The sequence below is a fragment of the Mandrillus leucophaeus genome, unplaced genomic scaffold (genome assembly GCF_000951045.1).
Source record: "Mandrillus leucophaeus isolate KB7577 unplaced genomic scaffold, Mleu.le_1.0 Scaffold490, whole genome shotgun sequence".
Taxonomy (NCBI): Eukaryota; Metazoa; Chordata; class Mammalia; order Primates; family Cercopithecidae; genus Mandrillus; species Mandrillus leucophaeus.
In genome coordinates, this window is record NW_012105254.1 from 657,051 (window position 1) to 674,461 (window position 17,411).

Here is a 17,411-nt window from a genome sequence, read left to right on the forward strand (position 1 = left end):
TTTGCAGTTCCAGAATATATCATGTTCTTATCCTATCCCACCTTAGCACATGCAGCTCTCTCTGCCTGGAATATCCTCTTCTTCCTAGTAAATGCCTATCCCTCTTTTGAGACTATTCCATGAAGCCTTCCTGAATCCTCATAATCTGAGTTAAATATCCCTCCTATGTGTTTTCAGAGCAACCTGGTCTTGTGTCTTCTGGTACATACTGTGTTCACCAAAACTTTTTCCTCTGGAGCTCGCAGCTAGACTAAATTTCCTGGTCTCCCTTGTGGTTAACTTTTGTCAGATGACTGAATTCCAGGAAATGAAGAAAAGTGATGTGTGTTACTTCTGTGAAAGGTAATTGTATGTTCTCCACCATCTCTCTTTTCTCAAACTATTGGCTAATGGGAGGAAACTCCCCAGCCCTAGGGAACAATGGCACCACACATGTAAGGAGTCTGGGTCCCTGAACAACCACAAGGAAAACAGGACAACTGTAAGCATCCACCCTGGATGGTGAGGTAAATAAGATTCATTGAACTCCCAGGGTTCTTTGTTACAGCAGTTGTCCTACCCTTATACAACATAGCACCTATCCCACTCTGCACTGCAATTCATTTGTAGGTCTCTGTCCCACTGGACTGTGGGCTCCTTGGGGGAAGGAGGTGTGTCTTGTTAGTCTCATCTCCAGCCCCTAATGTAGTGCTCAGTTAAACAGGAGGAATACACAAAATAAATATCGATGGAAGGAGGGTCATGGGAAGGAACAAACTCATGGATAGAAAATGTAGCACAGCAAAAACTATGCCCTGGAAACACAATTAGCCTTTGCTCTGAATCAGCTGAGACTCTGGATGAGTCAGTTCTGCCTTTCTGCACCACAGTTTCTTTGACTGTAAAATCAGATTGGCTAGTCAGTAGTTCAAGCTTTAGTGTACATCAGCATCGCCTAGAGGGCTTATTAACACACAGATTGCTGGGTTCCACTACCAGAGTTCCTGATTCAGTTGGTGCAGGGGAGGAGTGGCAAGAATTTGCATTTCTAATAAGTCCCTGATGATGCTGATATTGCTGGCCTGGGGACCACACTTTGAGAACTGCTTGCATAGATTATCTCAGATCCCTTTTATCTCTAAAGTAAATGACCCAGTCATCCACATCAATGCTTAGGAATGGTCCTGGTGACCTCCAGCATCCTAGCTTATGGGCCAAATGAAAGATGATTCTTCCAGAGTTAGTTTGTCCTTTGGGACTAGTAGATTGGAAATATCCTATGTGTAGCCCACCATCTGCATTCACAATATGGAATAAAACCCCTCACCCAATAGGAGAGGTGCCTCCCCAAATTATTCAAATTTTAAAAGTAAGAAACTATAACTAGGGTGCCAGATTACTTGGTTGAGATTTCAAGCCAACTATTCCTGATCCTTCCCGATCACCTCAACTCCAGCTAAGGACATCATGATGGGAATATTTTTGAACAAAAGAACACTGATTTTGAACAAAAGATAAAGCAAATAACCTGGCCACACATTAAGCCAAGTTTTCAATTTAGCAGATCTTTAAAATGCACTGTGAGTCAGCCATGATATCCCATGACTGCCAAGTGTTTACTGTGTGCAGGTATTTAAGAACCTGTCTCAGATCACCAGGAGGTAAAAATAACCAAATCTCAGACTTTGACTTAACTGGAAAGATTCCCAACTCCTTTTCCCATTACTTTCATTAAATGCATGAGACCAAATGCAAACCACAATATACTGACACCAAGACTTCATAAAACCCACACTTAGTTATCATACATTTATTTTTAACACAGCACCCCAGTTTCACATCATGTATATTTTCCAAAGTTGGAGATCTTTATGTTCTTCACAGACTTTTCAACAAGTGTGAAAAAGAGGCAGTAAGGTTAGCTTGAGTCTACAAGTCACAATCCAAATATAGGACACCTATGTTTAAGGTCAATATACATAATGTTCCCAAATGCTTAGCAAATGAATGAGACTCTGGCTGAGTAAAATATTAACACGACTTGTTAGCACATTATCATGAAAAGACAGAAGGCATCAAATATATACTTTGCTGTTACACTTTTTACTGTTCAATGTACCTGTAGTGAAAAAATATACATTTTTACTTTCAAGGTTAAAATAGACCATCAGCTCATTATCTCTCTTAGCCAACAGATATGAAGACTAAAATGGCTCTTCTTGCTTCTGGCTTACTTGAACATCTTATTTGTGCTAAAGACAAAAAGGATGGCAGTGCCAAAGAAAAGGGTATACCCGGTTCCCAAGATAGGTGCAGTTGAGGTTCTCGCACAAGGTGACTTAAAACAAAAATAACACAACTCAGTTGATCCAATCTCCACACCATGGGGTTGCTGCATCAACTGTTCCAGCCCCAGGGAAGAGTTCCCTGAAACAGCTTTAGGACCTAGCCCTGTTGTTCAACAGAGTGTTTCAGGATGGAATTGGTACCTGAAGGTTCCTTTACTGTAGTTCCCAAATTCCAATTTAAGCCCTTTTAAAGTCTGGTGTCTTCTGGTCTTCAGAGTCATAAACCCACTTCTCTAATCTCCCACAGCCATGACATTAGCTTACAGCAAGACCAGAGTATTCACAAAACATGAAAAAATAAGCATTCCCCAAATGTTGACAGCAGAGCAAGGCTTCTATAACTAGAACATATCCTGTGTATTGAAACCCTGCAATGCCTCCTAGAAAAAGTTCCTTTATCATCATGTGTGTTAGCATGTATAGAAAATAACTATACAAGCCTAAAAGCAACTGTGTACTTCGGATGTCTTGCTCATACTAACAGACTGACTGCTTTAGGGTATGCATGTAACGCAGCCTCCAAAAGCCTCTTTTAGGGGAGGGCAACAGCTCTTTGAATCTGCTTGCATTGCTTTTAAAGTCTGGCCCTCCATGTCTGCTGCTCTTGGGAAATTCGCATAACCAGATGCATTTCTCCTTACAAACAAGCGAAGCAGGGTACCACAGAGTAATACCCACATTCAAATTGCCATCAATGACTGATCTATCCGTGTGGGTGGGATCTCCCTTAGCTTGTGCTGAAGGAGGAGCGAGATATGTGAGCTGAGGACTCCAAAAACACAAATCCCCACTTCTTACTAGGAAACTGAACCATACTGAGTCATGACACAAAAAAAAAGTAACAAAACACCCATAACTAAAATATAAATTCAACTGATCCTTTGAAATCAGAGTTTTAAAAGAATACACTTGAAACAGTAAAGCAGTTAGAAAGAAAAACCAAAATTACTAGTGTTCTCTTTAAATAGAGGGGGAAAACACCTCTTAACTACTACATTTTGTTCACATTCAGAATGTTCAAACCAGAACCTAATGATCCCTACTTGTCAATAATATGGGAAGATCTGGTTGCTATGATATGTTATATTCTTTTCTTTTTCTTTTTAAAACCACATTCCCTTGGTGATATCTAGTGAGAAGGTGTGATTCTAGTTTGTGTTGAACAAATGTTTTTAGCTCTAAGGTGTTATACTGTAATTGAGATCTTTCCAACTACTGCTTAAAAGAAGACATTGGCAAATGGCTGCCTTAACTGCAAAAAACACGTGAATTCCAATATTACCTTATTGATCTTCTGAGTACACATCTATTATTACCATGGCTGTGAGATCATTTAAGAAACAGACAAATGTCATTTAGAAACAGACTACAGAATCAAATCACAACTAAAGAGAATGCTTTATGATAGCTCAGACAGTGGTAAGAAATCAAAGGCAAATTCACATTTTTGATTACTCACCCTAAAATATGCTGAAATTGAATATTTGTGACCCAAGTAACTAAAAATACACTGAAGAAAGCTGTAACTTAACTACATATTGAGTTCATTTCAATCACAGTAGTCTATTTTAAAAACAAACTCCCATAAGGAATATAGGAATGGAATCCATTGAAAGCAACAGCTGTCAAAAACTCTGCCAAGAAACTCAGAGTAACTTATTGCATCATAAAAGGTGAGGTGTTTAGGAAAACAAATAGCTCAATCATATTCTTTTCTTTCAGATTTTGTCACTTCAATCCAAGAGAAATTTCTAGAACTAAACTCCCTAAAACATGTTTTCAAATTTAAAGACTAACCAAGTCAATGAAATTCAACATGACAAACAGAAAAAAAAAACCCTCCTAATCTATTTTTAGTATTGGTAGAGGGTAGAGAATCTAACTCAAAATCCATAAAATCAGGTGGCATCCCAAATCTGCCACTAGTTACCTCTTTCTATGGATTTTTTGAGCCAGGTACTGTTGTTTCTTAGGACTTTGGTTTCCCCACATGCAAACTGCAAGTGATGGGTACCAGTCCTGCCCAGCTCTGACATCCTATTCTCCAGTGACAGTAAGATGGGCACAGCTTCCAGCTAAGCTGCCTCCTCTCCCAATCATGCCCAAGCACTTATTTAATATTTGCAAAGCAGTTAGATCCTTCCAATTAAGGTAAATATCTGCCCAATTACAACATAAACATTCATTCCAGATATCTACCTTTTAGTTTTGCTTTGATGTCTGCTTCATAGGAAAGAGGCGAAAGCAATATGCCACATACGAGAGATGCCGAGGGACCCAATAAACCAGCTGTCAGCTACTACTGTGCTTTCATCTGTGGGACTGTAGGATCCCAATGGGGGAAGACCACTTAACAGCAAGGTAATTCAACCCCTATAGATGAGGGCAACATTGACCTTCTGTCTACAGAATTCTCCCCAATAGGCAGGTCTAATTTTGGAGTCGTTTTATAGAAGAGGTATAATGGTGATTTCAGTAACTCAGCCATCCCATAAATCACATTAAAGGCTCACAGAAATATTTATCAGGTGTTATAATCCTAAATTAAAGTACACATCCTAAGAAAACACACAGAGGATGAGCACTACTTAGGTAACAATAAAAGTAGTGTGTCATTACTTGTGTGTTATGCACATTTAACTGTTTTTTTAAAAAATCCACTTCTAAGCAACTAATAAACTGTGGTTACAATTAAGTCTACCCAAGAAGGTAGGCATACATATTATTAGTGTGTGCTTGCCTATCTTAAAATAATGATGACATTATGAAACTCAGAGGAATTTGATTGTCCAATGCAAGTTTTTTCCCTTAATGAAAACCAAGCCAACTAGACAAAACCCCAACAAACCTCCTAATTTGGCTCACTCTGGCACTGATTTCATGGAGGGAAGGGCAAAAGCATGTCAATATTTTTAAAATGAATACTGCAGACTAACATTCCTTAGTTTATACGTCTGCCTAATAGAAATGAAGTGCTATCCCAACTGAGAGCATATGTACTGGAAGCTTATGAGATAAAGTGCACATGCTAGTCTTTCCTGGATTGAATTTACCAAAAGCCAAACATGCTGTGAAATGTCTGCAATAAGAACAGTGCTGATAGCCGGGCGGGTGGCTCACACCTGTAATCCCAGCACTTTGAGAGGCCAAGACTGGCAGATCACTTGAGGTCAGGAGTTCGAGAACAGCCTGGCCAACATGGCAAAACCCCGTCTCTACTAAAAATACAAAAATTAGCCAGGTGTGGTGGTGGGCACCTGTAATCCCAGCTACTCAGGAGGCTGAGGCACAAGAATTGCTTGAACCCGGGAGGCGGAGGTTGCAGTGAGCCGAGATTGCACCACTCTGCTCCAGCCTGGGCGACAGAGCAAGTCTCCATCTCAAAAAAAAAAAAAAGAACACTGTTGATAAAATCTGTTGTAGCCCCTAGATCTCAGAACATGGAAAAAGCAGTTGCCTAAAAATTTACGCTGATCCATTCATAATCTTCGGAAGAGTTTAAACTTACTCCCCATCCTTCCCCTACAAAAACAAAAAAGGCAGCAAATGGGGAAGAAAAAAAGGGAATAGAGAAATAGTTCAAGTTTCCTGATTTTCAAAATCCATTCAAAATCCTTAAATATGCATGGAATAGATTCAACAATTTGTTTTTCTGTGGAAAAACATCATCTGTTTGAGCCTTTATCCTCTGCCATTAAGCTATTGATAAAGCTTGCCAATGGACTAAGGAAACATTAAATAAATGCCTACTTGTTCTAAAAGCTCTCAGCTCTATTGAAATCAAAGGCTGAATCCCACATATTGCACACCTATCCAAAACTGCTTCAAAAAGACCCCCCCCCCCCCGCTACCCTAAGAATGGGGAAATTAGTAAAATGCACAGGAGACAGCATTTCTTGCCATTAGTCTCTCAAAGTGGTGTTAATGCTGGCATGCCCTGTGAGGGTCAGTAGCCCTGTGCCCCTGTAGTCCCATTTTCAACCTGGGCTTTCAGGAGAAGCAGCAGCTACTTAAATTTCTGTAGGATACTTGCTTCTGCAATTTGAGCTTACTGTTTTATGTCACCTACACTGGAGTTAACTGGGCTCCTCTGAATCTGATATAAACCAATCACTTCCCAAGAATACACTTTACAGAGAACAAAACAGTCATACATCCAGCATGAGGACCACCTTCTTTCATTCTCTCTTCATACCCAATACATTTGCAATCCAGGTTAAAATAAAGAATAAAATAACTACTAGAGATTGTTGGTAACAACCATTTCCCCTTCTTCCCCAGTTTGGATACCTGGGTTCAAACAACAAATGTTTATCAATCCTAACAGTCTCATCAGCCTTTCATATTTGATGGGTGGTTTCCAAACTCATGCATTTACAGATATATTATCCCATGCAGGATAAAAGTAGAGATCTGGTAACTATTTATTTAATTTGGTCAGGCAAGGCAGTCAAAGCAGACTTCTCTTGCCCAAAAATTTACATGAAAGGACTGAGTTGTCTGGGTTGACAGCCTAGCTTGGCCAAGTTAAATAGCTCATTGCCAAAACCTCCACTTTACAGAGGTGTAAAGACCCAGTAAGTCTTTGACATTCAATAGAAAACAATAGTCATGTATTATTTATAGCTAGATAGAATATCAAAATGGCACTAGAGAAGCAATTTTTTTGGCATATAGTGGTAGAGGGCACAGCGCCAGTCTAAATCTGATGCTTTTATTTTTGTTTTATTATGGTCACACCAATGACTATCTAGTTGGAATTCCCAATTACTCAGGAAACCAACCTACTGTATGTGATATACATACAAAAAGCATCCTGAAAGTACTTGGTTACAAGCATCCTGAAGGTACTTGGTTATAAGGTTTTATAGAAAACATAAATTCTTTAAATAAATAATGCTCTAAGTTATTTTTATTTGCTAGAAGACTGATTTTTGGTAAGGAGCAGCATCTAATACCTTGCAGAAGTACTTAAGAATAGGAGACAAATTCCACTGATAATTACCATTTCAAGTGTGATAATCAGTTGAAGTATTTTTTCCACCACAGTAAAACATACAAGTGAAGTGCAAGAGAAAAGGTCATATGGATTATATTTTGCTGCTCACAGCTTTTGACACGGTCAAACATCTATGAAAAGTAGTTGGGTTCAAAACATTCAAAAGAAAGATCTTGGCAGACAAGGTCACCCACTGTCACTTGAACCATGGGGGGTCACAACACAGTGACTGGACGAAGTTGTTCCAATTGGTTTTCCAATGCAATTCGTTCTTGATGAACCTCCTGAGTTATACAAAACAGAAGAAAAACAAAAAAGCAAAGGGGTCATTTATTGAATTCATTCCTACTTCATCAGATATTAAAAGGAAACTTATAACTGGACCCACAAATACAAGTGCTGTATAACTCAAGAACAGGAAGACTGGGAGGTACCAGATTTAATGCTGGTGACCAGAAAAAAGGGGCTTCACAATTTGTAATCTCTCAACTCCTTTCTGAAGATGATGAAATGAAACTGACCTACTCCCCTCTACCACCCTGCCCTAGTTTTAGCTTGTTTTAACAAGATCAGTAGCTGGTAGAGAGTGTCATTAAAAATTAAAAGACTAGGAGAGAGCAGAAAGCAAAAACAGACTCCTAATACTGAGCAGTGAGCCAATAGGACTTAAATTTCTAGTTGCAATCTCTGGCTTGTAATTCAGCACCATACTCAGTCAGGTCTGAGGGCCAAAAAGGTATGCTAGTGGCCCCTCCACCAAAGTCTCATCCAGGTTTCTGCACAACGTATGGTGTAAGGTACGACATCTGGGTGAAAGGCAGAAAAGAGGCTGAGCAATCTGCTATTTTGGAATTCAAACTTTCGGGCCTAAAAGGGGTATTTTGGCAGGAAGAGAGGGGACACACAAAAGTATTCAAGTAGAATCGCCAAGGTGGGAAAGAATTCTGTATAAAGGCTGAATTGTGAGATTCAGAAGAATCAGCATACTAATAGTCAGTATACAACTTCACAAGTATTTATTCACATGCTCTCCTAGCCACCCAGTCAGAAGTCTTTTGGTTTCTATCTCCTACAGGTGAGGTAATGCTCTAGCTGTGATGGTATCAGCAAAGAATATGCCAGATCAGAGCAATAGGGCTTACATTCAAATGACTTGAGAAAGATAATAAAGTTAATGAACAAGATACTCCCAGAAGGAAATAAGATAACATAATAGAGAGTAACAGAGGGGGATCTGGGAGAAAGGAGAGAGAGTGGCCTGGGAAGCCTTCTCAGAGTTAGCACTACTTGAGCAAAGACTTGAATGAAATGAGGAGTGAGCCATATGAAGATATGGGGGGAAGAATATTTAGAGACAAAATGGCAACTGCAAAGGCCCTGAGGAACGAGTGAGTTTGGTGAATTTGATGAACAAAAAGCCTGTGTGACCAGAGTAGAGGGAACGAGGAAGACATTGGCAGGAAATGAAGTCAGAGATTTAACCAAGGAGTCAGATCATACAGGGCCTTGTGGGCAGAGGAAAGAGTATGGAAGTGTACGCGGGGTGGTATTGAGGGTTTCTAATCAGGGCAGGAACACGACCCAACTTAAAATTCAAAATTTTCACTCTGGCTACTGTGTAGACAGTGGATTATAGCAGGGTGAGAGTGGAAGCAGGGGAGCAACTGGGAGGTTACTGCAGGGACTCAGGTGAGAAACGAAAATGGCTTCCATCAGGGTAGAAGCCATAAAGATGAGGAGAAGTGGATGAATTCTAGATAAATCTTGAATCTAGAACTGGTAGGACTTGCTGATGAAGTTGATGGAGGAGAGAAGGAAAATCTGAGGATGACTCTTGGGAATTTTGTATGAATAAAATAGCTGGCTGGTAGTGATATTGAGAACGAGAAGATTAGATAAGAAATGAGTATTTCAAGGATAGGGTTGACAATTAATTATCTGAGATGTGTATTGGATATCTAAGGAGAAAACATTGAGTAAGAAGTTATATATGCAAGTCTAGAGCACAGAGGAAAAGGGAAGCAGGGCTTGAGACATAAATTAGGTCTTCAAAGCCATGAGACCATACAACATCATCCAGCAAAACAGTATAGATAGAGGTTTCAGGTAAAGATGGAAGACTGACCGGGGTACCACACTCTCTCCCTCCTGGAGCACCACTAAAACAATACAGCAACTTTTCAAAGTCACGGACCCACAAGACAGGGAAAACAAAAGGGACAAGATGATAGCAATAAAATTCGAAAGCTGAGTGGCAAACTGGTGAATGATAAATGACTTAGGAAATCCAGGAAAACAAATGTGTGCATTCTGCCAGCTTCTAAGTATGTCTATTCCAAGCATGCATTCCAGAGCTAGGGAAATAACCACAGGGTGAGTTTGGGAGTCCACTGGGTCCACTGTGAGATGAACGTAAGCTAAAACTCCATTGATCACCTGATCTCCCTAAGCCCCAACTCTGATGGGCCACAGTGACACTTTGCATCTCCTGGAATTAGTGTCAGTTCAGAGCCAGTGTCTAGTAATTCCCCAAAAGTCTAATTATTTCCCTTCCTCTAATGCACAGTCACCCTGGTAAATGGCAGCAGGGTCCCTTTGGGAAAGGTTAGGAGAAAGATTTACAGTATAAATTTTTGGCTGCACAGTGGGGTCCTTCCATAAGGAGACACAGATGCCCCTTCATCATTCAAGAGGCTCTGGATCTATAAACTGGCTTAGCCTGGGAATTAATTGAGAGGCTATGACTATAGTTCTGTTTCAATGATTCTTCAGACTTCTGTTCACTAGACTTAGAACTTTTCCACTCATACAGATCAAGTAAAGAAAGCTGAGTCCCAAGCTAACATGAAGAAAAATAAGAACCAATTTGATTTTACATAGGAGAATTCCTGAAAGACTCAAATTGGCAACACCAGATACCTATGAAAGTGGGAGTACATAAGGGGAGATGGGGGCTGGCGAAAACAAGCGCTGGCTGAAAATCTGTTTCAGAAGCAATTAAATCCCCAGATCATTCCTGCCACCAGGGCAGAATGCTGAAGGTTTATTTCTTGAAAAGGTACAACAGAGAGCATCTGAATTAGCAAGAAACAAGCACAGTTGAGGACAAGATACTGGGTCAGAAATAGGGAGAGTGAATGAATATCCTGGAATGCTGAGACCTACAGCCCTCTTGCTCCACTGAACCAACTCTTTCCCTACATGCAGGTGACCAAAACAGTCTCCACTCTGGAGACTTCAACCAGACCAAGAGGAAAGAGCTAATCATACTCCCTTTAGGGGTTCCCCAACTATAGAGCCGAACCAAACTGCCAGACAGTGAAGCTCAAAGTTGACAAGCCTCACAACGTGCAATGAACTTCCAATCAGTGTTTTCGTCTTCCTTTTAAATATGAGCAAAGAAGGGTCATCAGATATCGAAGGAAAGCATCTAAGATAAAGTACATACAACACAACACAACACACACAAACAAACTATTCAGGAAGAAGAAAGAAAAATGACCATAAAAAAAGATCACAACGAGTTCTGCACATGTATCCCAGAACTTAAAGTATAATTAAAAAAAAAAAAAAAAAAGATCACGACAATGAAACAAGAATAGGATATCATAAAAAATAAACAGAAAACAAAAAATCATTGGTTATTAAACAACAGAAGATTTAGAATATATAATTAAGTTTCCGGAAATAGACAAAAATAAAGAAGAAAAGGTAGGAAGAAAGAGAAAAAGAAAACAGAAGAGAAAATATGAGAAAATTAGAGAACTAAGCTAAGAAGTCCAATGTCTGAATATCAGTAAGGGAGAATGAGAAAAAATGGGGGTGAAGGCAGGGGGGAGGAAATAATCAACGACAACAAAAATAAAAATAAAAAACCCTCCAGAACTGGAGAATATCGGTTTCCAAATTAAAAGGGCCCACCAAATATAGAGAACAATGGATGAAACTGGCCTACCCCAAAGCAGAGGGAGAGAGGAGAAAAACCAAAACCAAACAAAATGATAAAACAAAACAAGTTCACATACAAAGTTTTATAAAACAGAATGAACTCTGACATTTAAAAAACATTTTTTTTAAAATTATCATAGGGTAAAACAATTTTTTTCTTTTAGTGTACAGATTTGTGTAACCACCACCACAAAGAAGATACATTACAGTTCTACCAACCCCAAAAGTTCCCTGGGACTACTCATACAAACTCTCATCTCATGCATAACCCCTGATAGCCACTGGTTTGTTTCACATCACTATAGTTTTACCTTTTCAAGAATGTCAAATAAAAGGAATCATACAGTACACAACCTCTTGATACTGGCTTGTCCCACTCTGCATAATGTCTGAGTTTCATCCAAGTTGTGTATCATTTCTTTTCTCTGTTGAGTACTATTCCATTGTATGAATGTATCCCAATTTATTCATTCATCTTTTGAAGAACATTTGTGTTGTTTCCAGGTTTGGGCTATCATGAATAAAACTGCTATGTACATTCATATATAGATTTTTGAGTGAACATAAATTTTCATTTCACTAAAGTAGAGAGACTGCTGGGTCACACGGTTAGTGTATGTATAACTTCATAGGAAACTGTGATTTTTCCGAGTGGTGGTACCATTCTGGATTCCCACCACCAATAAATGAGAGTTCTAATTGCCAGTACTTGGTGATGCCACATTTTTTTGTTTTAGCAATTCTAGTATGTGTATAGTGGTATGTAATTGTGGTTTAAATTTGCATTTCCCGAATGGCTAATGATGTTGAATATCTTCTCGTGTACTTATTTGCCATCTTTATATATTATTTAGTGAAGTGTCTGTTCAAATCCTTTGCCCATTTTTAAATTGAGGTGTTTTGGAGAGTTCTTATTATTGAATTTTAAGAGCTCTTTATATAATTGAGACATAAGTCTTTTATCAAATATGTGGTTTGCAAATACTTTCTCCCACTCAGCAGCTTGTCTCTTAATTTTCTTAACTATGCTTGGCAAAATAAAAGGTTTTAATTTTGATGAAGTCCAATTTTTTTAGTTTTTCTCTGTTATAGATCGTGCTTTTGGTGTTATTTCTAAACTCAGATCATGAAGATTTTTCTGTTTTCTTCTGAAAATTCTATAGCTTTATGTTTTACATTTACATCTATGACTCATTTCAAGTTAATCTCTGTATAGATGTGAAGCTTAGATCAAGGCTCTTTTTTTAAATGCAAATGACAAATTGTTATAAAACAATTCGTTGAAAACTGTTCTTTCTCACTGAATTGATTTTGCACCTTTGTCAAAGATTAAATGGCTGTTTTCATGTGGTCTATTTTCTGTATCCTATTCCATTGATCTACGCATCAGCATATTGATTACTGGAGCTTGATAGTAAAGTTATTCCTCCAACTTTGTTCTTCCTTTTCAAATTTGTTTAAGCAATTCCAGTTCCTTGGCCCTTACATATAAGTTTGGGATTAGCTTGTCTAATCACAAAAAATCCTGCTGGGATTTTTATTGGTTTTATAATAAATCTATAGACTACTTTGGAGAAAAATACCATTTGAAAAGATATTTCATAAAGTAAGATATGAAAGGTAAATAATCACAAAGAAAAGCGGTCAACATAATTAGTCAGCAAGGAGATGATAAAAAACTATATCACTACAGGGCTGTCTAAAATTAATAATCATAACACCAAATGTTGGCAAAGATGTGGAACAACTGGAACTCTCATACATTAGTGGTAGGAGTACAAATTGCTACAACCACTTTGGAAAACAATCTAGCAGTTTCTCAGAAACTAACATCCCAATCCTAGGTATTTATCCAAGAGAAATGAGAACATATGTCCATACAGAGACTTATTCAAAAATGCAGTTTTATTCCAAATTGCCAAAAACTGGAAACAGCTCAGGTGTCTGTCAATAGAACTGATAACCAAACTGTAACATATTCAACCAATGGAATACTACTCATCAATAAAAATGGATGAATTACTGATACACACAACAATATAAATGAATCTCAAAAACATAATACTAAGTGAAAGAAGCTTTATATGAAAGTATAAGTTGTAAGACATCACTTATACAAAGTTATAGAGCAGGCAAAACTATGGTATAAAAATTAGAATACTGATTGCCTCTGTGTGGGTAGGGCAGGAATTGACTAGGAAAGAGCATAAGGGAGCTTCCTGGGGTGATGCTAATACTCTCTATCTTTATGGGTGTTTGGATTCAGAAAGTACATGTACTTGTTACAAACTCAGCAAATGTACACTTAGGATTTTTGCGTGCACTGAGCGTGGTGGCTCACACCTGTGATCCCAGCACTTTGGGAGGCCAAGGCAGGCAGATCACGAGGTCAGGAGATCGAGACCATCCTAGCTAACATGGTGAAACTCCGTCTCTACTAAAAATACAAAAAATTGGCCGGGCGTGGTGGCAGGCGCCTGTAGTCCCAGCTACTCGGGAGGCTGAGGCAGGAGAATGGTGTGAACCCGGGAGACGGAGCTTGCAGTGAGCTGAGATCACGCCACTGCACTCCAGCCTGGGTGACAGAGTGAGACTCCATCTCAAAAATAATAATAACAATAACAATAATAATAATAATAATATTTGTGCATGCACTTTGTGTAAACATTTTACATCATAAGAAAAAACTGTAAAAATATATTGAACTCCAGCTAATTATACGCATGCTAAAATATTTAGGGAAAGTATACAGATATTTGCAATTTACTTGAAAATATGTCAAAAATAAGATGAACTGATGGACACAAGGATAAATGGGTAGATATGTGATTAAAAACAACTATAGCAAAATGTTATTGTAGAACTGAAGTGATGTCTATACAAGCAGTCACTTATTATTCTTTCAACTTTCCTGTGTGTTTGAAAAGTTTCATACTAAAGTATTGGGGCAAATGGGGTTGGGGTATAAAAGTGAGGTCAGGGAAGGAAGACCAGCAGAAAATGAAAACAGGAAGCACCAGTGAAGCATAAGGAAAACCAGGAGAGTATGGTATATCAAAAACCAGTTATAAAAGCAATTTCAGAGGAGGAAATGATCAATTGTGTAGAATTCTTCTGAAAAAAATTAATAATATTAAAACAGCCCCATTGGATTTAGCCCCAAGACGGGTGTGAGTGGAGGAGGACAAAGCCAACTGAAATGGAAGGAGGAGAAAAATCACTGGTTCGAAAGTAAAGACAATGAATAAAAACCACTCCTAAGAAACTTTGCTGTAAAGGGAACCAAAGAAATGGGGCAGTAATTGGCCAAGTGTAATGGACAATACTGGAGCACATTTACGTGTGGATGGTGAATGATCCAGTAGAGAACTGGGGGATATAGTGGGTAGAATCATGTCCCCTCAAAATATATGTTCAAGTCCTAACCCCAGTACCTGTAAATGTGACCTTATATGCAAATAGGTTCTTTGCAGATGTAATCAAATTAAGATGAGGTCATGCTAGATTAGGGTGGGTCCTAATCCAATGATTGGTGTCCTTAGAAGAAGATACAATAAGAAGAGAAATTTGGACACAGACACAGAGAGATACAGGAAGAAGGCCATGTGACAACAGAGGCGGAGATTGGAGTGATGCAGCTACAAGCCAAGGAATGCCCAGGACTGCCAGCAACACCAGAAGCTGGGAAGAGGTAAGGAAGGATTATCTTCTAGAGCCTTTGAAGAGAGCGTGGCTCTGCCAATATCTTGATTTCAGAGTTCTAGCCTCCAGAGCTGTGAGAAAATCATTTTTGGTTATCTTAAGCCACCATATTTGTAGTATTTTGTTATAGCAGCCCTGAGAAACTAATACAGGGGAGAGTAATGATGAAGAGAAACAGGGGTGATGTCCTTGAGAAGGTGAAATAGAACCATTTGCAAGGTACCAGAGGAGGAGCCGGCCTTTGATAGTACCAGGGCCACTTCCTTCTACTGAAATAAGAATTTACGTCCTCTCTTTCAGAGAGGACATAAATAATTAAGGGCTTACCCAGAAGCTTTGGATAACAGAGAATGCTTCAAACAGCCTTTGTAATAGATTGTCTTTCCTTTTAACTCACACACAATATGAAGCCTACATACTAAAGTCACTAGTCTTCCTCTGGCTATGCAAGAACCAACCCATGAAACTTAAATATAGTAATTCTCCACCTTCCAAAAAGGGTTTGAGAACAAAGAGGCAAGTCTTATCAACAGGGATGGAACTAAATGGTCAGCCAATGGTCACATCAGATCACTGTACATGATAGGTATGGAGACATCACTATGCACCCCATCCTATAAATATGTACAATTATTATATGTCTATTAAATTAAAAAAAAACTTTTAAGACAAGGAAAAGCCTGGTCATCCAAATCTGGGACTCATTCCTTACCTTGAGCTGCTGCTGGAGCTCACTGTTCAGCCGAGCCAGCACTGCGTTTGCCTCTTTATTTTTGCGGATAGCAGTTTGAATGGCCTTCTTCTGTTTGGAAGACTGCCTACAGAAAAGCACAAACACTTCAGTGAAAAAGGACTTAGAGGTCTGAACCCTTGAGGGTCAGAACTCTGGTTCATGAGAGGTGTTAAACTAACAAGTGGTTAACAACACAGGGCTCCAAAAATAAAATCTCATATTCACAGGCGGTCAGGCAGATAGACACCAAATGAAACAAATTTGTTGGGATGAATTATTTACACCTGAAGTAATTCCCATTTTATAACTTGAATAAAAGCTGTGAAGTGGGCCTTCTCAAACATTTGTGTTCCATTTATTCCAAGACATTTTAATAAGTATTTCTTCCTGACAAACCATATTAACTGGAATGCCCTTTTTGTGTAAGAATTAATAGCACTTAAAAGACCTGTAGGTGTCCCCTGTGGACAAGTCTGAAGGAAAATAATAGAAGAACATTCTTTTTCCCAAAAATTCTACATTAACTTAGCCAGACTACCTACCTCTACCTTATTTATTATTAGGCATGAATGCCTAACTGTATGTGTGTGTGTGTGTGTGTGCGCATAAATGTGCACTCGTGTATGTGCATAGACCAGCATATATCTGTGGCACTTGAGAAAAATACAGAACGTTTTAATACCAGTATCTCCCAATTAACAGCAAATTCACAGAACAGGCATAACCAGAGTGACCATGCATCCTACTGTGCCCATTACAATCTCCATTTGAACTGTCTGTCCAGCATAAGTACATTAACACTCTCTTTACTTTTCAAAACCGTCCATGGTTGGGATGATAAATCAGTGTGGTTACCACAGGGATAATCTACAACCTTTCATCCCACAGCAAGAAATACCGAATTCTTAGAGCAAAAGAGCAACTGATGTTCTCCTAGAAAAACAGCCATATGTGCCATCACTGGGAGATGGGTTCTAGACAAGGGCAACTGAACTAGAATGGACTGTGACCACTTTACAGATCTGACTGATATTGACAATTGGCTGAGTGCAGTGGCTCAGGCCTGTAATCCCAGCACTTTGAGAGGTCGAAGCAGGATGGTCCCTTGAAGCCAGGAGTTTGAGACCAGACTGGCCAATATAGTAAGACTCCATCACTACAAAAAATAAAATGAAATTGGCTGGATATGGTGGCTCATGCCTGTAGTTCCAGCTACTCAGGAGGCTGAGGGGGAAAGGATCACTTGAGCCCAGGAATTCGAGGCTTCAATGAGCCATGATCATGTTACTGCACCCCAGCCTGGGTGACAGAGTGAGACTTTGTCTCTAAAAAATAAAAATAAATAGAAATTGAAAAGACAACCCACAGAATGAGAGAAAATATTTACAAAGATGGCTCAATTTTCTCATATATCTGACAAGGGAGTTGTATCCACAATATATAAAGAACTCATAACTCAAAAATAAAAAGATTAATAATCCAAGTAAAAGTGGGCAAAGGGTGTGAACAGACATTTCTATGTCTATTCACAAAGAAGATAAACAAATGGCCAATAGGCACATGAAAAGATGATCAATGTCATTAGCCACGAAAGAAATGCAAATCAAAACCATGAGATAACACTTCACACTCAGTAGGATGGCTGTAATAAAAAAAAAAAAAAAAAAAAAGGTAAGTGTTGACAAAATGGAGAAATTCGAAC

At 38.9% G+C, this 17,411-nt stretch overlaps 1 protein-coding gene across 2 annotated transcripts in view; it reads right to left on the reverse strand.

The window, feature by feature from the left end:
* Window positions 1-1,766: 1,766 nt before the first annotated feature.
* Window positions 1,767-17,411, reverse strand: part of REPS2 (RALBP1 associated Eps domain containing 2) — a 173,168-nt gene continuing 157,523 nt past the window's right edge. The window contains exons 17-18 of one of the 2 annotated variants that reach the window (XM_011995516.1): window positions 15,689-15,794; window positions 1,767-7,610 (exon numbers count right to left, since the gene is read on the reverse strand). In XM_011995516.1, coding sequence (XP_011850906.1) covers window positions 7,542-7,610; window positions 15,689-15,794 — 175 coding nt within the window. In that variant the 3' untranslated portion in view covers window positions 1,767-7,541. The remainder of the gene's footprint in view (window positions 7,611-15,688; window positions 15,795-17,411) is intronic. The other variant, XM_011995517.1, reaches the window with a different exon arrangement.